The 21975-nt window shown below is 50.1% G+C and overlaps 1 protein-coding gene across 1 annotated transcript in view; it reads left to right on the forward strand.

Moving 5' to 3' along the window:
• The window catches only part of CHAT (choline O-acetyltransferase), a 50460-nt gene that overhangs the window by 9446 nt on the left and 19039 nt on the right, over nt 1-21975 (forward strand). Inside the window, exons 6-7 of the mRNA XM_004286383.1 lie at nt 2911-3091; nt 4985-5162. Of these exons, the coding sequence (XP_004286431.1) occupies nt 2911-3091; nt 4985-5162 (359 nt within the window). The remainder of the gene's footprint in view (nt 1-2910; nt 3092-4984; nt 5163-21975) is intronic.

Raw genomic sequence — 21975 nt, forward strand, 5'->3', positions numbered from 1 at the left:
TACCCAGACTTGTGGGAGAGGCTTAGACCTACAGCCCCTCCAGGGTAGGGCTGTTTCCTCTGGAGAGGAGGGGGCAGGCCCCCAGACCCAAAGTGCAGAGTAGCTCAGGGCTTGGGCCCTGGGGTCAGCAGACCTGAGTCTGAATTCTGACACCCACAACACAGGACGTGTCGATCTTGGGTGAGTAATGACTCCTAGCTATATACCCTTGTCTGTCAAATGGAAATAATAATAGTAGCAGCCTCTTGGGGCTGCTGCAACTGTCCTATGAGATGATGCCTTCAAAGCTTTCAGCCCTAAGTTAGGCACACAGCAGGCTCTTCATGCATTTCTGAACCAAACGCTCCTAGACTTCTGTCTGCTCACTCCTCTCCGTACCATTCCCTCGCTGGGTCACCAGACCTTCCGGCTACTGTTACTCGTGGTGTTTTTTTGGTGTCTCTCTTCCTCGCTGGGAGAGCTCTGCCATCCCCCAGAACTCAGTGCTACTGACACTCAACTCTCTGATTTCAGAGAGCTTCATCCCTTACCTTGTCCAGTTGGACAGCAGAGGAGGAAGGGCACCACCCACGACCTTGTACCCTTCCATCGCTGACAGTCTAGACCCCAGACTCCCACGTGTGTGTGCGTGCGCTTGTGCGCATGCATGTGGGCACACTCACACAGACATGCATACCTGTACATATCCAAGTGAAGGTTCCCACATCTGATCACCGTAAATGTCATAAGGCTGGAAATTTATACCATTGCCCAAGCGCCTGTTTTAGACGCTCCATTTACTCATTTATTCATTTGCTCACTTTGCAAATTGATGTTGGGAAGGTGAAGGGAAGTAAGGCCCCATTCCTGTCTTCGAAATGTTCTCAGACCGTTTGGCAAGACAGACACCTCAACAGCACAGAATACAGCTGTGTCGGTCCCCATGAGCCCCACACTCCAATATCTGACCCCCTGACGTCCCCACCAGGGCACCTCCCGGTCATTGCAAGCTGAGTCATCCCCAGTGGGCCCTTGGGGTCCCTCCCCACACCCCAGCTGTACCCTTACCTTGTCCTGCCATCTCAGTAAATGCACCACACACCCCTAGTGGTGAATCCAGGACCCTAGAAATCACCTGAGGTGTCTTTCTCCCTCGCCTGCTCATCTAGTCCAAGTGCAGGTGCATCACTCTCCCTCCAGAACCCATTCCCATGCCTCCCTTCCCCTCCTCCCACCACCCTCCCCAGGCCCATCACCTTCCCAGCAGCCCACAGCCTCCTTCCTGGTTCTTCCTTTGACCCACTTCCACCCATTCTCCACACAGAACTGGGGCCATTACAGAAGCAAAACAGATCAAATCCTGCCCCTGAAAGCTCTCACCTTCTGGGGCTTTCACTGCCCCAAGAATGAAACGGTACCACCTTTCCACTGCCGAGGAGACTCACAAGTCTCCCCACCTCTTTACTCAGTTTCAATGCACTGGCTTCCTTTCACCTTGGACGAGTGTTCCTCAAATGATCTATGGTGAAGGACCAATATATTCTTTTAATTTAGTAAAGTGTTTGTAAAACACCGCAGAAATGAATTAGCAGAAAAATGGCCCAAAGGTACAAAATACGACACCATTTGTTTTATCGTTAGATTCAACACACACAAACGTCCTCTGTCAGCCTGTTACAAGTTTCTGAAAGCTCCTTCTGGAGTCCCACACTCACCCTGTCGTGAGCTGGTCATTACAGTTCAGTCCGACACCCACAGTCGGAGCAGCAGGGCCGTGGGACACTCCACCCAGCACACCTCCTGCCTGCTTCTTACCCTCAGGGCTCAGCTCACAGGTCTGGTCCACAGTGAGGCTGTCCCTGGTCGCTCCTTCTGCCCCAGCAGTCACTGTCTCATCACCCTGTCTCACTACCTGCTTGCTGTCTTTGCCCCACTACGTACCCCAGACCTGCACCCCATTAGAACAGGAAACTCAGGTCTTGTTTGCAGCTATATGCCCAGATGCTGGTGCCTGGCCCCGGCGAGTGCTCAGTCACATTTGTTGGCTGAAGGGGTGGAAGGAAGGAAGGAGGAAGGAGGGAAGGAAGAAAGGAAAGAAGGAAGGAAGGGAAGGAGGGAGGAGAGAAAGAGACAGAAAGAGAGAGAAGAAAAAGGAGGAAGAGGAAGAGGAAAAGGAAGGGAAGGCAGAAGGGGGAGAGGAGGAGGAGACAGAAGGAGGGAAGACAGGGCAAGAGAGAAAGTGAGAGGGAAGGAGGAGGAGAAAAAAGGAGGGAAGAAAGTACACGAGACACGCTGAGACCACAGGAGAAAGAGAACTTTCCACCTTGAACTCAGAGGAGGTTTCTAGAAGAGGTGATGAAGGAGTAGGCTCTAAAAAGAGTAGAGGGGGGCTTCCCAGGTGGCGCAGCGGTTGAGAGTCCGCCTGCCGATGCAGGGGACGCGGGTTCGTGCCCCGGTCCGGGAAGATCCCACATGCCGCAGAGCGGCTGGGCCCGTGAGCCATGGCCACTGAGCCTGCGCGTCCGGAGCCTGTGCTCTGCAACGGGAGAGGCCACAACAGTGAGAGGCCCGCGTACCGCAAAAAAAAAAAAAAAAAGAGTAGAGGCAGTTTTCTAAATACATTAGTTGAGAGCAGGAGTGAGGGTGAAAGTGTGCCAAACAGAGCAGCAGAAGCAAAGGCCCAGAGGGCTGAGATGGCCAGATCCGCACCTGTGCATATGCAGTGCATGAGGCCGGGGCGAGGCAGACTAATGGAGGCCGGAGAACACCCCGAGGGGCTCCACGGGGCACTCCACTGCTTTAGAAAGTGGCAAATCGAGCTCTTTGACAGCCATCGTCATGCAGTTCTGGTGTTTCTGCTCCACTTTGCCTAATCAGGTTAGAGTAGAATCAACTCTGATTCCCTGCCTCCCTCCCCTCCCTCCCCTCCAGCCACTCCATCCCCACTGACTGTGCCAAGGGCCAGCTGTCAGGGCAGCAGCTCTGTATGAAGCAGTACTACGGGCTCTTCTCCTCCTACCGGCTCCCTGGCCACACCCAGGACACGCTGGTGGCCCAGAAGAGCAGTGTCATGCCAGAGCCTGAGCACGTCATCGTGGCCTGCTGCGACCAGGTAGGCGGCCCCTTGCTGCTGCAGCCTCTCAGGCTTGGGGAGGGGTGCACGTGTGTTCATCCATTCCTGCTTCTCCAAGGGTGTTCCACCCCCTCCCGGAGTCACACGGTGAGCTGGGGCAGGGTGGCCCCAAAGTGGGGTGTCTTGAGTCCTGGTCAGTCCCATTTCTCTCCGCTGGTTGGATTTTAAGAACGAGGAGAGTCATCAATTGAGAATGCCTTCAGTGGGTTCCCATTTCAGTCCTGACCAGCCAGGTCAGGTTCAAAGAACCGCCTGGACGGACTGAGAGTCGTTAATGAGACCCAGCATGTCCTTAGCCCTTCCACATGCAGTCACCCAGGCTGTGGCCTTCCTGGAGACCACATACAGACAGACAGACAGCTTACAGACTGACTGTCAGGACTTCCATGTCCAGACCATAGGCTTGGCACTTCCGTTCATCCCATCTGATACTATGATGGCCCTGCAGAGGGGACCTTGGAATCTCCATTTGACAGATGAGGAAACGAGACTTAGGTTAAGTGGCTTGTCCAAGGGTGAGAAGTCCTCCTAGGTCTGCCAGTGTCACAAGCCCACAAGGTCCTCAGACTGGGTTCCAGGGAACAAAAAAGAGTCCATGGGGGCCCAGGGGACAGGGCGAGCACGAGGACTTCTGACAACAGACAGTATATTCTATATACTGAGGCTCCACATAAACATTCCATCTGACTAAAAGCTGTTTTGTTTTCTGTCAAAACCCAAGTGTGACACCCACCCTGGGGACTCCCCTGGTATGTTCTACAGTGTTTTCTTCTTGGGCTTATCTGACATTTTCAGTCTAAGCCGGGAGCCCTAAAGTCTGCCATCGGAGGATGGCCGTTCCCAGGTTCGAAGCCCACCTGACGCCTGGCCGGCCACGAAACGAGGACCTTTCTCCATCTTCGTTCAAAAGTCAAACCCAGAATTTCCCAGCGCCCACGCACCCTAGCGTCCACCCCTTCCAGAAACGCTCTCAGGCTCCCACCCTGAGCCAGGCCACCTGTATGCTGTCCAGCGTGTGGGACCAGGCACTCACGTCAACCAGCTAACAAGCGTTCTTGACCTGGGGCTGGGAATAAAACCCTTTACAATGCCCGAGGCTCTAGCTTCAAAACTGCTGAACGACAGCTCACAAGCCTTACACACAGAGCACACGCAGGTGCACATGTATCTGTGTACACGTACGCAGAGCATTTTGTGTGTTGTGTCTCCATTTTAACCTTCCTCTGCATATTATTCGCTGACTTGCTTTTTTTTCCACTCACCAGTGTGTTTGAGATCTATCCCCGTAGCAGTACCTAGAACTAGTTCGTTCCCTTTAACTGCTGGATAGTCATGCACTGGATGAGTACACCACAATTTACTTAACCATTCCCCTGCTGGAGGACATTTGGGCTCTCTGTACCGCTTTGCTGTTGCAAACAGGCTGATATGCACATTCCTTTATATGTCTTTCCGGGCACAAGAGTATACGTTTCTCTAAGCCTTAGGCTAGAGTATGTATTTATGAGAACAACTGCTGGATTATAGGGCATGCACATTTTCAGTTTTGATTGACACAGCCCTCCAACAGCAGCTGTATCCGTTTCTACTCAATTCCCCACAAACATAATGGTTTTATGTAATCTAGGAACTACAGAAACAAGCTTTCTTCAGTAAGTTTAATCTGACCTTCTTTGATTTGGGGCAGTTTGGAGTCCAGCACAGTCAGCAGTGTTGGGCTGGTCCCCACATTATGACTCTTCAGAACCATCACATACCTTGGGAACCAGGGGCCCGAGCATCCCCGCCCTGCCCCCATGCGGAGGCTCAGGGAGGGCCCGACGCCTTGGGCTGACCGCCCTGAGTGACGTCTTTGACCTGTTTCCCCCACAGTTCTTTGTCTTGGATGTTGTGATTAATTTCCGCCGTCTCAGTGAGGGGGATCTGTTCACTCAGTTGAGAAAGATAGTCAGAATGGCTTCCAACGAGGATGAACGCTTACCTCCAATCGGCCTGCTGACGTCAGACGGGAGGAGCGAGTGGGCTGAGGCCAGGACGGTCCTCGTGAAAGGTTAGCAGCAGTGCCCAGTGCGTCTCCACGCTCATCTCATCCTCACACCCATCGGCTCCCCTCCCTCCAGGGTCGGGCGCCATGCCTCATCCTCATTTACCATAGCACGGGGAGCTCAGGCCTCCCTCCAGCCCAGGACCGATGGCCTGTCCTACTGCCAGCCGAGGTGCCTTGAAACTGAAGGCACATTTTGTGCCCTTGTGATTCATCTGACAGCGTGCTAGCTTTCTGGGTGAGGCTGACTAGCCCTGGAATCTGAGGATGTCCAGGAATATTGAGGGAGGGAAGGTTATGAGCTGGATGAAGGCCAGCTGCAATGAAGCAGTTGTGTTTTACTGGTGGGCAGGGATGGTACTCATTTCAAGAGTCTGAGTCACTGGGAGAGCTGTCAGGTGGGGATCTGGGATGGAGCCCACCTCTGGGAGGGTGGTTGGCTGCCTCCTTCCTGTGATTTCACGGTCCCGGAACTCTTCACCTTCAAGCTGACCTTATCCTTCAGGCTGCTGCTCTTATGAAAGTTTCTGAGCGTTCCCATCAGAAATCCAGGAAGAGCCTTAAAATTTTCAGATCATCCTTCTGGAAACGACTTTTCAAACCCAAAGCGAGCCCTATTCCCAGAAACCGGATGGAGAGCCTTCCTTTCTTGTCTACGTTAGAGAGTCCCAGATGAGGGGTGACGCTTCTGTGAGCCTCTGTCTACCCCTCAGGTATTGATGCGGCCGGGTGACCATTCGGACTCCCTGAGTGTCTGTAAGCTGAGGACCTGGGATAGGCCTAGGGAGTGTAAGGGACAGAAAGGATGAACCCCTGGCCCTGAGCAGCCCCTTCGAGAGGAATCGGGGAAGGGATGACAGATGAGGGAGCAGATTTAAGTACGTAGTAACGCAGTGTCTACCCATGTAAGGCAGTAGAGCCAGCAGGTGCCCAATAAACGCTCCAGGACCTCAGAGAGGGGAGGGAGCCCTTCTAATTGGGAGGCTTTTGAAAGGCTTTGTAGGAAGAGGTGGGAATTGAGCAAAGCCCTTGACATGAGTGAGAGGGGCAGGAGGAAGGGACAGTGTCCAGGCAAGTACACCAACTGCAGGCAAAGTCGACCGCCCAGCAGGGCCATGTCTGACCTGCCAGTACCATGAGGAGAGCAGTCTGGCTGGCAAAGGTGGCCGTGCTAAATGTACTGAGAGAATGAGAAAGTGGTGGGGCTTGGATGTACGGCCACAGGCACCTCCCTCTCCCTAGAAAGTTCTTCCCCCAGGGCTGGCTGGCTCCTTGCACCATCCCAAACTCAGCTCAGGTGCCCCACGCTAGCCCCTCCTTGAGTATCCCCCAGCTCTCCCCAGCTCACTCTGTCCCCTTGTCCTGTTTTCTCATCTTGATTGCATTTCTCACCCTCTGAAGTCAGCTTTTCATTTGTTTGATTCGTGCTGATTACCTGTCCTGCCCCACCCCCCAAGTCTATAAGGTCCAGGAGAACAGGGGCCTTGCCTGGTTTAACTGCTGAATCTGCTGTCCCAAACACAGCTGGTCCCCAGTTATATTTGTTAAATAAAAGAATGAAGGACTGGGCTTCCATGGTGGTGCAGTGGTTGAGAGTCGCCTGCCGATGCAGGGGCCACGGGTTCATGCCCTGGTCCGGGGGGGATCCCACATGCCGCGGAGCGGCTGGGCCCGTGAGCCATGGCCACTGAGCCTGCGCGTCCGGAACCTGTGCTCCGCAACGCGAGAGGCCACAGTAGTGAGAGGCCCGCGTACCGCAAAAAAAACAAAAAGAAAAACAAAAAGAATGAAGGACTACTAAGGATACTGGGCGCCAGACTTATTTCCCACTTACCAATGAATTTTTCTTTCATTCGATTCTTGGGCACTTTAAAGTGCTTGGTCTTAGATCGGAGGCTGCATGGGTCACAGGGAGGTGTAGTTGACCCTGTTCTCACCGAACTCACTGCCAAGTGGGGGAATTAATAACTTATGATTTGAAAGTGAGTTGATTCCCTCAGCAGACCATGGTGTAATCAAATCCCACTCTTCTCCCCTCCAGGGAAAGAGACAGGCATCAAAAGAATCGCCTCTGCTTCCAGTACGGTTCCCACTTTATTAGCAGGCCAGGCCCAAGCCATCTCTGCAGAACTGCCCGGGACTGCCTTGGGCTTTGAGTGCTTGGGTGCGCTAATCGGAATTAATTTGTTAATGGCACTTGATCTGGCTTTCTGGATGGAAGTGCTGTTTCTAAAGGAAGCACCGCAGAAAGGAGGGGGCGCAAACACGCCTTCCCTTTGGAAATCTAATTAATCCAGTTAGCACTGACTGTGTCATCTGCACAGCGGGAGGCCAATCTTTCACAGAACTCTCCTCTCTGGAGCGCCCCTTCCCATGGAGGGAAAACAGGGAAACCACTTGGATACAATTTTGGTGTAAAAATGAAAGATTAAGGCAGCTTGGGCTAGAGTGGAGAGTGAAGATGGAAAGACACAGATGGGGTCTAGATATGTTTCAAACTAGAAGTGACAATAAGGAAAAGAGGAATGAGCAAGTGTCCTAGGTTTTTGATGTGAGCAACTGAGTAGATGGTGGTACCATTCACTGAGATGAGAACCAGGTGAGGGAAGTGGCAACAGAATGGAGAAGTCCTTTCCAAGTATGTTTGGGCTGAGACGCCTTGAGTCAAGTTGGATCTATGTGTCTGGTGCTCAAGGGAGAGGTCGGTACAGAGATATAAATTTGAGAGCCATCAGCACAGAAGTGATATTTAAAGTCACGGACTTGGATGAGATCATCTGGAAACAGAAGAATGGGGCCTTGGAGGTCAGGTAGAGAAAGATGCAAAGGGGATTGCAAAAGAGCAGCCTGTGAAGTCAAGAGGAAACCAGGAGATGAGTCACGAAAATCCAAGAGGGAAGGAGAGAGCCGCTGACCACGTGGGATGCTGCTGAGAGCTCACGGAAGAGCAAGACAGAGAGGAAACCCTGGGCTTAGCAACCCTAAGTCATCCGTGACCTTCACCAAAGTCAGACTAGAGTGCTAGGAAGGGTGAATTGTTGTATGCTGATGGAAGCCATCCAATAGCAGGAGGGAATTGTTGATGAGACGGTCACTGAGTAGTATCTTGAAGGGTGGGTGGTTCTTTTCAGACACTTTGGTACTAGAAGGAGCAGGAAAATGGGAGTGGTGGGAAGAGGATGGGGCTCAAGGGCAGTGTTTTTAGTAGGAGAGGCAAGTGCATGGAAGTAATCCAGGAAGTGAAATTGTTAATGAGGAGAGAGGAGACAAACAGAGGGGTAGAATTCTTGCAAAGGCAAAAGGAAATGGAACCCAGAGAATCAGAGGCCTTTGACTGGTACAGGGAAAACAGGAGCTGGGTCCGAGGTCCACGGGGATGTGGCTGTGGTGGCAGGAATAAGAGGAGGTTCCTCACTAGAGGCTTCTGACTTCAGATCCGCAGAGCCACGGCTATGCACCAAGAGAGGCGAGGGTGGGACACTGGAGGCAGAAGAGAATACATGGAACAGCCTCTTGCAAAGTGGAAAAGACAGCCTGCTCAGGAAACCTGCTAAGATTCATGGACTATGTCAAGCTTGTATTTGAGGGCTTGGGGTCATACATTTTAGAAGAAATTAATTAGCATTGTTTTGCATTCCCCCCCCCCCCATAGTGCTCAGGTCCTGAGGTCCAGGCGAGGAGAAGGTGGGTTGCTGGGTTCATCCAAGTTTGGTGAGCATAACAGAGGGAGTGGGGGGCAGGTGTGGCAGGGGAATGACTATAATGTTGGAATCTGAACTGAGTAAGGAGATTTGTTAGTCTGCTCAGGCTGCCGTAAAAACGTACGACACACTGGGGGGTTTAGACAACAGCCATTTATCTTCCCCCACTTCAGGAGGCTAGAAGTCCAAGATCAAGATGTCAACAGAGTTGGTTTCTTCTGAGGCCTCTCTCCTTGGCTCATGGATGGCCATCTTCTCCCTGTGTCTTCACATCATCTTCCCTCTGTGTGTGTGGATGTCTGTGTTCTCATCTCCTCTTCTTATAAGGACACCAGTCATGTTGGACTAGGGCCCCACCCCAGTGACCTCATTTTAATTTAATTACCTCTGTAAAGATCCCCATCTCCAAATACAGTCCCATTCTGAGGTAGAGGGGGTTAGGACTTCAACTTGGGAATTTTGGGGGGACATAGTTCAGCCCATCACAGGACGGAAGTGAAAGACAGGGGTGGGTGGTGGAGAGTTGAAATAGACAGTGGGGCCCAAGGGTTTTGGGGGTGTCAGAGAGGTGAGACGTGTTTCAGTGGGAGGTAAGAGAGTGTGAAGCAGGAGTCAAGAGTGTGGTCAGGGTGCGGCATGCTTCAACTAGGCTTCAGAGGGGGTTGGCTCCTGGTAGAGGTACATCCCCAGATGTGATGGTGGGAGTGGGTACTGAGGTTAGACTGTCAAAAGTGAGAAGTCAAGGGGCTGAGAGAGGAGTATGCCAGCCAGGTCACACACACGGGGACGTCCAAGCTACCGGAAGGACGGCCAGAGTGCTGATGGGGAGGAAGAAGCTGAGCCAGGAGCCCAGGTCATCATGGCCAGGCACTGTGAAGAAGTCAGTGGAGCCCAGCAGCAAGGAAGAGGGTGTGATGGGAGGGGTGAAAGCCCAACAGCTGCAGCTCCAAAGGGAAAGGGAGGAGGAGTCATTTAGGAGCAGGAACAGAGAAGGGGAAGCCCCCTACCAACCTGGCCCCCTGGTGAGTGTGAGGGGACACAACAGTCTCTTAAGAGGGGGTTCAGGGAGGTGGGCCCTCGGGGGGCCACCCTCCAGTTGAGGCAGAAGGTGAATAGAACACTTTCAGAAGAGGTTAACAACACAGGGAATAGCCAATCAGTCACCGTGAAGAGTCCAGGAAGGAGGAGAGGGGGAGGGGGGAGGGCTGTGTCCACACAGGGGACACTGGAACAGCAGGGGATGAGAGTGCCAGGGAAAGACCCAGGGATGGTGGTCATTGTTGCAAATGATGCTCCCAAAGCCCTAACCTCGGGGAAGCCTCTCTCCTGGTTCCAGGAGCAGCTGCTGGCTGTGGTTGTGAGGCTTGGGGGTCTTTCTGGCTCACAGTAAAACCACAGTTAATTCTGTGAAATGGGTTGAGCTTTCCGGGGTATCTCAGCTGAAGTCCCAAGGGCTCCACCTCCCTTCCTGGGACCCAGGCAGAGACCCAGTCCGTGGGCACTGGGCCCAGGCTGGCACTGTCCAGCAGGAGGCTTTAGCCATGCTGAGCTCCGCTCGTCCTGATGGAGGCCTGGACCAAGGAGCCTGAACTCAGACAAAATCCACCCCTGCATTCTCACAGGGTCCGCTGAGACCCAGAGGGGCAGTTGATTTCATCAACCCACTCTCTTTCCAGAGATGGTTCCTTGATCCCCCAACCAGGATGGCTGCCTCTGTGAACCCCCAGGCTGCCCAGCCCCTGACCCTCTGCCATGACATCAAGAGGGTGGAGCTCGTGGAGGTCCAGTAACTGCCAGTGGGGCACAGCCCACATGGAGTGCCCTCTGGGGAGGCCAAGGGCTACAAGACCTGCTGGTACCGTTACTGCCCCTGAGGCCTACCAACTTGCTGGGGAGACCAGAATAAGCAGAATCGTGAGGGCAGGAGTGGACAGGATAAAACCAAATGAGGGTCTCCATCAGGAGTCCTGCGGGCGTCTGGAGGCCTCACCCCTCTGCATGTCATAGCCCAGGAGGCTTTCCTGTGTCAAGTGGGACTAGAGGTAAACCCAGGTGGGTTGTGGTGGGTGGGACTGGGGCTAGCTGACAGTATCAGGATCATCTAGAGAGCTCCTAAAAAGAACCCCAAAAACCCAGATTCCTGGGTGCTGGTGATTTTCCAGTGGGACTGGAGTGAGGCCAAGGAATTTGTATTCTTAAAGCACCCTCAGGTGTAGCGCAGGTTGGGACCCACTTATTCGGATATCAGCGGCTACTGTGCATGGAGGTTCCCCTTGGTGCTGAGCCCTGTCCTGGGCGCTTTCTGTCCCTTGTTGCCATCAGTCTTCATAATAGCCTATGAGGCGAGAGTTTCATCCCCACAGAGTAGAGGAGGCTGTCTCCCACAGTTTGAGGGAGTCCCCACCCTTACAGGTGGTGGGCGGTGGAGCCAGGACTGAATAAGGAACATCTGTCTCCCCAGCCTGAGATCTGCGGGGCCCGGTGGGCAGGGGTGGGATTCAGGCCTCAGGAGGGCCGTGCACATTCTCTCAGTACCTCCCACCCCGCCCAACGCGAAGCTATGGCCTTCCCGAAGCCAGGAGGAGCCAACACCGTTATCCTGGTCTGGAAATTTAATTAGACATCCAGCCCTGAGTCTGGAAGACTACAGTGCTTGTCAATTTGTAGGAAAAGGATAGCCAGCTGGAGACACCTCCACCCCACTCACCCACCGCAGCCCGCTGGCTTGCCTGGGTGCTGCCGTGGAGAACCTGCAAGCAGACTCCGGAGGCATATGCCGCCATTTACGCAGTCCCGTAAATATTTATCCCCAGCAGCCAATTAGAGCTGAGCCACTGCTTTCAAGGAGGGAGCTGACAGAAGGTAGCTGTGTCTGCAGAAGGCCTCCTCGGTCGTGGTTTACAAGAACCGCTGGGGATGGGGCATTTCGCTCTTTAAGTATTGTCATCCAGAGATAGGCAAGTCTGCTGATTTGAAAAACAATTGCACATTAGCAATCACAGCATGTCTGATTTAACTGGCCCAGAAATACCTCCTGGTCTCTTGAGGCTGAAAGCTGTTTCTTGGGGCCAACCCCTCCCTCCCACAGTGGAAGCATGAAGGCTTTTATGGATGAGAGCATCCAGGCAGGGAGAGGCATGTGGTCCAAGGCAAGAGGCCTGAGCTTGACCTGTGCCTCACTGCTGTCCCCTGGAGCCTGGCTTCCTAGGCCAGGATGCGGAAATAGCAGCCCCACCCGTGGATAGGACCAAGGGGATGCAAAGCTGGTGGCCTGGTGCCAGGCACACAGAGGGTGATTGCTAAGGGATAACTCTTATTAGATTGGGGATGTTTTGCCCAACCCCACAGCCTCTCCGGAAAAATCCGGTGAACTGACAATGGACACCTGTTGATGGGCACTGCCCTTGCAGTCAGTGACAGTGGCCCACGGCCTCAGACTGAATGGCCTATAGGCCTTGTGTGGAGCCCTAACCCTTATTGACTCTGGGGTGCTCTTTTGCCTCCCCCAGGCTCCCCACATACCACATGCTCTGTGTGCACACACTCCAGACACCTGTCCTCTTTCATTTCTCGCTGGGCGCCATCTCTCTGGCCCTCACCGTCCATTTCATGACCAGCACTATGATATTTGGTTACAAGGCAGCTAAGAGGTTTTGGGGGTTTTTTGTATCTCCTGACCTTCTCCACTCACCACCTCTCCCCTATATTCTGGAAGTATGATAGCTCTTTAAATCTGCCTTTGTGGGAAAGGTGGCTAGAACCCAGAGGAAAGAAATTCTTGGCTCCTGACTTTTAAAAAAAAATTAAATTAAACTTATTTGGAGATAATTGCACATGCACTTGTAAGAAATAAACTCGCCTGTACCATTTTCCCCCCGAATGGTAACATCTTGCAAATCTTACAATATCACAACCAGGACATTGACATTGATACAGTGAAGATACAGAACATGTCCATCCCCACAAGGATCCCTCTGTTCCCTTTATAACCACACCCACCTCCCTTCCAGCCCCATCCCTCCTTAACCCCTAGCAACCACTAATCTATCCTTCATTTCTATGATGTTGTTTCAAGAATGTCATATAAATGGAGTCATGCAGTATGTAACCTTCGGAGATTGGCTTTTTCACTCAGTATAATTCTCTGGAGATTCATCCAAGTTATTGCATGTGTGAAGTTCATACTGCATTCCACAGTATGGATATGTCACAATGGGTGATATAACCATTGAAGGATATCTGAGTTGTTTCTACTTTTTGGCTATTACAAATAAAGCTACTATGAACATATATGTATAGGTTTTTGTGTGATCATAAGTTTTCATTTCAGAAAAAAATGTTCAGGAATGAAATTGCTAGGTCATATGATATTTGCATGCTTAATTTTTCAAGAAACTGCTAAAATGTTCTTCAGAGTGACTGTAGCATTTTACATTCCCATCAGCAACGTATAAGTGATCCAGTTTCTCTGCATCCTTACCAGCATTTGGGATTGTCACTATTTTTTTTTTTTTACCCTTCTGATAGGTGTGTGGAGATCTTACTATAGTTATAATTTACATTTTTCTTATGACTAATGATGTTGAATGTCTTTTCATGGCTAATTTCCCTCTAGAGCTCATCTTTTGGGAAATATCATTTCATGTCTTCTGCTCATTTTCTAATTGGATTGTTTGGGGTTCAGGTTTGGGGTTTTGGGGTTTTCTTTTTACTGTGAGTTCTAAGAATTGTTTCTATTTTCTTTACTAGCCTTTTATTGGATATGTGGCTTTATATTTTCTCCCAATATGTAGCTTATCTTTTCATCTTCTTAACAGGGTGTTTCACTAAGGAAATGTTTTTAGTTTTGATGAAATCCAATTTATCAATTTTTTCTTTTATGGATCATACATTTGGCATCAACTCTAAGAATTCTTTGCCTAGCCTGAAATCCCAAAGATGAATTTCTCCTATTTTTTTCTAAAAGTTTTATAATATTACATTTAAGTTGACTATCCATTTTGTATTAATTTTTTTATAAGATATGAGATTTAAAAATATTTTTTTTATTTGGGTATAGTTATTTTACAGTGCTGTGCTAGTTTCTCCTATACAGCGAAGTAGAGTTCCCTGTGCTGTACAGCAGGTTCTTATTAGTTATCTATTTTATACATATTAGTGTATATATGTCAATCCCAATCTCCCAGTTTATCCCCCCGCCCTGCTTTCCCCCCTTGGTGTCCACACGTTTGTTCACTACATCTGTGTCTCTATGTCTGCCTTGCAAACCAGTTCATCTGTACCATTTTTCTAGATTCCACACATATGCATTAATATACGAGATTTTTATCTAAGCTTTTTTGAGGAGGGGTGCCTATGAGTGTCCAATTACTCCAATAATATTTGTTGAAAAGGCCATTCTTCCTACACTGAACTACTTTTGCACCTTGGTCAAAATCAAATGGACATATTTGTGTTAGTCTATTTTGGGGTTTTCTGTTTGCTTCCATTGATCTATGTGTTCATCTCTCTGCCAATACCGCACATTCTTGGCTATGTAACTATGTGGTAAGTCTTTAAATTGGATACACTGACTCCTCCAACTTTATTGTTTTTTAAAATTGTTTTAGCTATTCTAGTTCCTTTGCCTTTTCACATAGATTTTAGAATAATCTTGTCTATATCTACAAAAAGTCTTCTGAGATTTTGATGGGAGCTGTGTTAAGCTTGTATATCAATTTGGGAGAATTGGCATCTTCACCCTGTTGAGTGTTCCAATGTGTGAATACGGTATGTCTCTCCATTTACTTAGATCTTTGAAGTTTTGCATTAGTGTTTTGTAGTTTCAGTATACAAGTCCTGTATGGTTTTGTTAGATTTACACTGGAGTACTTCATTTGTTTTGCATGATTTAAATCACATTGTATTTTTAATTTTGGTGTTCCTGCCTTGTCACTGGTATGCAGAAATACAATTGATTTTTGTATGTTTATCTTGTACCTTGTGAACTTCTAACTCACTTATTAGTTCTACGTGGGTTTTTTTTTGTAGATTCCTTATATTATTATTATTTTTTTTTGCGGTACGCGGGCCTCTCACTGTTGTGGCCTCTCCCGTTGCGGAGCACAGGCTCCGGACGCGCAGGCTCAGTGGCCATGGCTCACGGGCCCAGCCGCTCCGCGGCATGTGAGATCTTCCCGGACCGGGACACGAACCCGTGTCCCCTGCATCGGCAGGCGGACTCTCAACCACTGTGCCACCAGGGACGCCCCTGTAGATTCCTTATAATTTTCTACATAGACAAATCATGTAGAATGAAAATAGGCAGTTGTTTTTTCTTTCTTGTATGTTTCTTTTTTATTCCCTTTTCTTGCCTTTTTGTGCTGGCCAGAACTTCCAGTACTATGTTGAATAGCAGTGGTAAGAATGGGTATTCTTTCTTGTTCCTCATCGTAGGGGCAAAGCATGCAGTCTTTTCACCCTTAAGTATGATGTTAGCTATAGGCTTTTTTTGTAGATGCTGTTTATGAAGTTGAGGAAATTACCTTCTATTCCTAGTTTTCTGAGATTTTATCATGACAAGATGTTGAATTTTGTCACTTACACTTCATCAATTGATATGATCATGTGATTTTTCTGTAGTCTGTTAATACAGTGGATTACATCAATTGATTTTCAAATATTGAACCAGGTTTGCATCCTTGGAATAAGCCCCACTTAGTCACAGTGTATAATTCTTTTTATATGTTGCTTAATTCTATTTGCTGATATATCGTTAACTATCTTTGTATCTATACTCATGAGGGTTATTTGTCTTGTAGTTGGTTGTTTTTTTCATGTGTTTGGGGGTGGTGGCAGTGGTGTACTGTTTTATCTGGTTTTGGTGTCAGGGTAACATTGGGAAGTGTTCCCGCCTTTTATATTATCTGGAAGAAATTGTGTAGATTGAAGTTAATTCTTCCCTAACTGTTTGGTAGACTTCTCTAGAACCATCTGGGCTTGGAGATTTTGGTGGGGAGGGGAAAGTTTAAACATACAAATTCAATTTCCTTAATAATTACAGGGTCTCCAAATTATCTGTTTCAGATGTGGTGCATTGTGGTAGTTTATACTTTTTAAGGGATTGGTCCATTTCATCTAAGTTGTCAAATTTATGTCTGTAGAGTTGTTCATAGTATTTCTGAAAAGTTGTCTTTCTGATATCTGCAAGATCCATAGTGATGTGCCTGTTTAATCCCTGATATTATGTCTTTTATCTCTTTTGTTTTTCTTCGTTAGTCTTGCTAGAGATTTGATTGATTTTTGAAAAGAAACAGCTTTCTTTTCATTGATTTTCTTTCTTTTTTCCCCTGTTTTCAATATCATTGATTTCTGCTCTTTGTTATTTCTTTCCTCCTCCTTGTTTTGGGTTTATTTTGCTTTTTTTCCCTAAGTTTTTGAGTTGAGAGCTTATATTATTCATTTGAGACTTTTCCTCTTTTCTGATGTCAGCATTTGTGCTATACATTTCCCTCTCAACAAAGCTTTAGCTGTGTCTCACAAATTTTGATACGGTGTATTTTTATTTTCATTTATTTCTATGTTTTTTTTTAAATTTCCTTTAAGAGTTCCTCTTTGACCCATGGATTATTTGGAAGAGTGTTGTTTAGTTTCCAAATGTTTGGAACATTTATTTTTCTGCTGTTTTTAAAAATCTTGATTCCGGTGGTCAGAGAACACATTTTGTATGATTTCAATTCTTTTCAATTAGTTGAGGGTGTTTTATGGCCTAGGATATGGTCTACTGTGGCATATATATTCCAAGGGCACTTGAAGAGAATGTGCATTCTGCTGTTGTTGGGTGAAGTGTTCTATCAATAGATCCTGTTGATCGATGGTGTTGTTAAGTTCTTTTATATCCTTGCTGACTTTCTGTAGCTGTTCTGTCAAGTATCACGAGAGGGGTGTCGAAGTCTCCAATACACTTGTGGATTTGTCATTTTTTCCTTCAGTTCTGTTAGTTTTTGCTTCACATATTTTGAGGTATGTTTGGTAGATACACATTTAGGATTGCTATGTCTTCTTGGTAGATTGACCTTTTTTTTTATGTAATATCCCTCGACATCTCTTGTAATTTTCTTTGCTCCAAAGTTTACTTAATCTGATATTAATATAGCCACTCCTGCTTTCTTTTCATTAATATTTGCTGGATATGTCCTCTTCCATTTCCTTTCACCCAACCTATATCATCATATTTGATGTGAGTTTCTTATAGATAGAATATAGCTTGGACATACTTTTTGTTGGCCTCCTCATAGCCTCTAGGGCCTGGGAGTATAAAGATCACCCCATAAGCCATAGAGTAGAGAAGAATTTGAGAGGTGTGATGGCAGACTTCCCTCCCAAAAGGAGCTATGATTCCTTTATCTGCGGAGGAAAGATGCTCAGATGTGATTGACAAATATTTAGAAGCTCTAAGTGTCTGAGAAGGAACCCAGTGCCTCCATCTCCCAGACTATCTATTCCCAGGGAATAGATCCCAGAGGGCTGTGTGTCTATCTGTGTGTGCACGTGTGCACAGGTGGATGTGTTGGAGAGCAACACCTGAGGGGTCTGCAGCCCTCTAAAGGCAGAGGTGCTGTGTTCATTTTATCTTTGCTCACCTTAGTCACAGTCTGGATGCTTTCAACCTCTAACAGAAGCTCCAGGGCCCTCCAAGGCCGCATGGCCTCTGGAATTTCTGCATCGCGGAAGCTGTCAACCCCCCAGGCGTGGGTGGCAGCTCCTCCTATTACTCAACTCCGACTTCTACCTATTAAGCAGGGGCTCCTTGAGGAAGATTGATTTACCACATTAAACGAGCCTCCATGTGCTCGATGAGGATGTCACAAGACAAATGGCTCCTGCCGTGTGCCTCCAGCCCACTGCCCCGTGTTTCCATTACGTTTGGGCCAGAGTCATGGTGAATGAGTTTGGGTGTAGTTCATTTTCTGCCTTAGACGATAAACTTGTCAGCATTTGACCGATCAGCTGCTTGTATGCAGGGAGTTCATTTGCAAGGCGACCTGGCATCCCAGCTCTGCTGTCCTGCTCCCATTTCACTCTGTCTAATGAGCTAGGACCCAGTTCCCGTTGGTTGGTGCTGCGCTCCAGGGCCCTGCTCAACCTGCATGCAGTGGTGATAGTTCAGCCCCTCCTCAGGGGTCCCTCTCTCCTGCCTGGAGGTGGCTGGGGCACTGATGCCTTTTTTGCTGCCAGCCTCAAGTCACCCGGCTGGGAAGGAGAGTGCCAAACTCCCACTCTTCTGCATAGAGGCGGCATCAGACCTGCTCCCCAGCCTCTGAGATGGACAGGCCTGCCGTGGACTTCCTGGGGAGCTGCAGCCTGGCCACTCCACACTGGCCTTGGGGCTGTTTCATAGGCAAATACCAAGTCTGGGCTCTCAGAGCTCACTGAGACATGGACCAACGTGTGTAACATCGGGGTTGCCCATGGTCCCCAGGCCCAGGCCCTCCCCAAGTGGCTAGGCATCACTGACAAGCTCCACCCACAAGCCTGGGTGTCTACTGCCTAGCCTCAGAGCCTTTTCCAGCACTGTTATCTCCCTTCCTCTCCGCCTATTTGAATCAGACCCAGGCCTAGCCAAGGCCTCCCGTGCTTTGAAGCCCCCAGCCACCCTGATCCCAAAGGACCCCCAGAATAGCACACACTGCAGGGCCAGGCACCATGGCCATTGGCAGGGACTCCTATAGGAGCAGAGAGGGGCAGGGTGGGAAGCTTTGCAGAGAGTGAGGAATTCCTTTCCTGTCTCCATCTCTCCCCCATCCCTTCCATCCCATGAAGCTCCATGCCCCAAAGGTAGTGGTTTCCTGACTTTCAAGGGGCTGGCTGGGCTCCTCTGAGCTCCCTCTCTGAGCTGTGCCCACAGATCTCAGCCTCGCCTATCCATGCACACTCAAGTCCATTGCCAGCCACGGACACTTTCCTGTGCCCACCTGGGCTGGGGACCCAGGCCCTGCTCTCTGTGAGCTCAAAGGCTTGGGAAGAGGGGGCCAGATCAGGGCTCCTGGAGCTGGACTGTCGGTGACAGGGTTTTGGGGCGTGACAGGGTCACGCACTGTAGGGTCATGCACAGAGCGCTAGGAGGTGGTGGTTACATGGAGCGAGCAGAGGGTCCTCATCTGCCCTGAGCACGCAGCCAAGCCGGCTTGTTCCCGGTGTGAGGCATCCTGGAGGGCAGGAGCTCTCGGGGCTTCTCCCACCCACACCGGGCGCAGGGTCGGTACCATGAGAGGGTTAGGGAACTTGGGAGGATTTGACCAGTAGGGCTTTGCTAGGCAGAGAAGGAGAAGGGCCCCCATACAGGGGGCAACCTGCGCAATGGTGAGGGGATGAATGTGCACAGGCAACTGGGAGTGACAGGAGGCTCCTGCGAGGTCCAAGCAGGGATTCAGGGCAGGCGACCTGGAGGGGCAGCAGACGCGAGCAGTGGAGCCCAGGAACCACGCTGAGAAGTTTGGATCCTTCCTTGTGGGCCGTAGAAGTTGTTTCAGGTCGAAGAAGGTGATGTGGTGACTGTATCACACTTAAGGAAGGGCGGAAGGGAGTTCTCCACCCCCCAGCCCACCCCCAGCACAATGGTGTCTCGTTTGCCGTTCAGTCCCCAGGTCATGGCCCAAAACCTTGATGTGGATCAGATGAGGCAGGAAAGTCCAAGAGGCCATGTGGAAGGTGATGAGTCATCCTGGACCCACAGGAGTCAAGAGGGATCCTGAACCCCCAGGGCTCCCCGAATCCATATTCTAGACAGGAAGCGGGGAAGGGAGAGCTGAGGGTGGGCTGGCTTGCTGGTTAGCCTCGTTCGCAGACTAGAAGGTCTCCTCTGAGAGACATCTCCTTCCCCCAGGATTTGCAAGAGGAGGGAGGAAGGGGATAGTGGGGACTGCAGACTCCTTTCACTCGAGGACGTCTGTGGACCCCTCTCACGAACCTGGAGAAATCACCCTGGCGTGGCGGGGACTGCACAGGTGGCCTTAGCATCTGTGTGCCCAGTAGGTGTTGAGGAGACCCAGGGGAGGGTCTCAGGGATTGCCTCACTCGAGGCTGCCTATGCCAGGAAGGAAAGCAGCCCCGAGAGCCTGGGGTGAGGCCAAGAGGAAGGAGGAGCAGACAGGACTTTCTCGATGGCCGTTCCAGGCCCCTAACTGGACAGAGGAAAGGATGGGCAGAGTCCGGCTGTGATCCTCACTGGCAGCGTCAGCTGTGTACTCAGCCTCCCACTGACTGGGGAAGGTGCTGCTGTGCCTAGCTCAGCCCATGGGCAGGACCTGGCTGGTGAACAGCACAGGGAGACCTGAGCCTGAGGGTGTGGAAGCCGTACCTGCTCCCACACATTCCTTGGACTTCAGGAAGGCAGATTCCAGACGACTATGACACACGATGGGTATATTTCTTGGCTTCGGGCTCTGGAAGGAAAGAAGGCTCCAGAGCTGGGGGCTGGGGTGGGGGTGAGAGCTCTGAAAAGAGAAGTTCTGATTCAGCAGTCCCTGGGGTTCCAGCGGGAGGGGCAGGAGGGGAGAGGAGTTGTGGCTGCAGAAGCAGAGGGCTGCGTGTCCAGGCTCAGAATCGAGGGGCACAGAGCTGACTGCAGGAAAGAGCAGAGCCAGCACCCAGGACCAGGGCTGCCCAAGGGTCTGCATTAATGCTGAGACAGGAGGGCGCTGGGAGGGGGCTCGACTGCCTTCTTGGAGGGATCTTCAGCCCCCAGAGTGTTTCTCTCTGACACAGAGAATAGCATTCTGGACAGGGATCTTGTACTTAAATAACTGCAGGGACAAGAGGGTTAAATAAATGAGAGAGGACTGGGGCAAACCAAGGGCGCAGCTTCTCAGCTCCAGCTAATTCTTGCAGTGTGAAGATGTGAATCCAGTGTAACCAGACTGTATAAGTTAGTATTAGATTTGGCCACATGTGACTGAAAACCCAAAATAATAGTGGCTTAAAAAAAATAGAGATTTCTCTCTCTCTTCCTCTCTCTCTCACATATACGAGAACTGAGCCCTCCAGAGCTGATAGGTGGCTAGGATTCTTCCATCTCACCCCAAGGGTGTGGCCCACAGCCTCCTGGCCCAAAACGGAGGCTAGAGCTCTGGCCATCACACCTGTGTTCCAGGCAGCAGGATGGAGGAAGGTGGAAAGAAGGGCAAAGAGCATGTGCTAGTTGTATTTAAGGAGGTTTCTTGGAAGCTGTCATATAGTGTTTCTAGATTTTGTTGGCAGAATTGAACACATGATTTCCCCCAGCTGTAAGAGGAGCCAGGAAATGTAGCTGTAGTGCTGCTCGTCCCTGTGCCAAGCTAAAAACCAGGAGTTCGATGACTAAAGGGGGTATGGATATTGGAATACGCCACGTAATGCCCCTTTGCTTCCAAATAACAGGCACCCTATCTTCTCATGCATAGAACACACTGGGGCTGGAGGAGGACTGTAACCCTGCACCTCATCCAGCCCAGAGGTCAGGAGGTCTGGGTGATGTTCATCCTTCGCCATCGGGTCCTGATGCCCGCACACCCTGTGTGGGATGGTGGAAAAAGAGTACTGTCACCACAGTAAAGACTCCTGACTGGGAGAAGGGATACACAGCAGCACACAGTCAGGTCCCACTGGGCAGCCTTTGCGAATCTTCCTGTGCTTATTGGAGGAAGCTGCCTGGGGCAGCCCATCTGGCTGGCCCAGCTCTATTCCTGGAGGAACTCCATACCCAGTGTCCCCCATGGAGGAGTCAGGCTCCCTTGGTGACGTGTCTCCTGCACAACTCAGTGGCTGTTAGATGAGTTCTACGTGTCTGAAACTGCCCCAATGATCTCATCTGGATATAGGTTAAGGGGCAACCTGGCCCTTCCACTTACCCTCTGCGTGGAAACAACAGCTGGGTGATGGTGGTGGGAGGCGTCTGGGAGAACAACACCCTCACTCCCTTACTTCCGATTTTCATGTGAAATTGACTAATTAAAATATTTTGGCGACTAATGTTTGAAAATTATAGTTCAGGACAAATGAACTTACCTATGGGCCAGATATGGCCCTCAGGTGTGAGTGGAGGGTACCACTGGATGGGGGAATTGGAGCTCCTTCTCTGGCACAGGCTGGCCCGAGGGTCT

Source organism: Orcinus orca, chromosome 14 (genome assembly GCF_937001465.1).
Source record: "Orcinus orca chromosome 14, mOrcOrc1.1, whole genome shotgun sequence".
NCBI lineage: Eukaryota > Metazoa > Chordata > Mammalia > Artiodactyla > Delphinidae > Orcinus > Orcinus orca.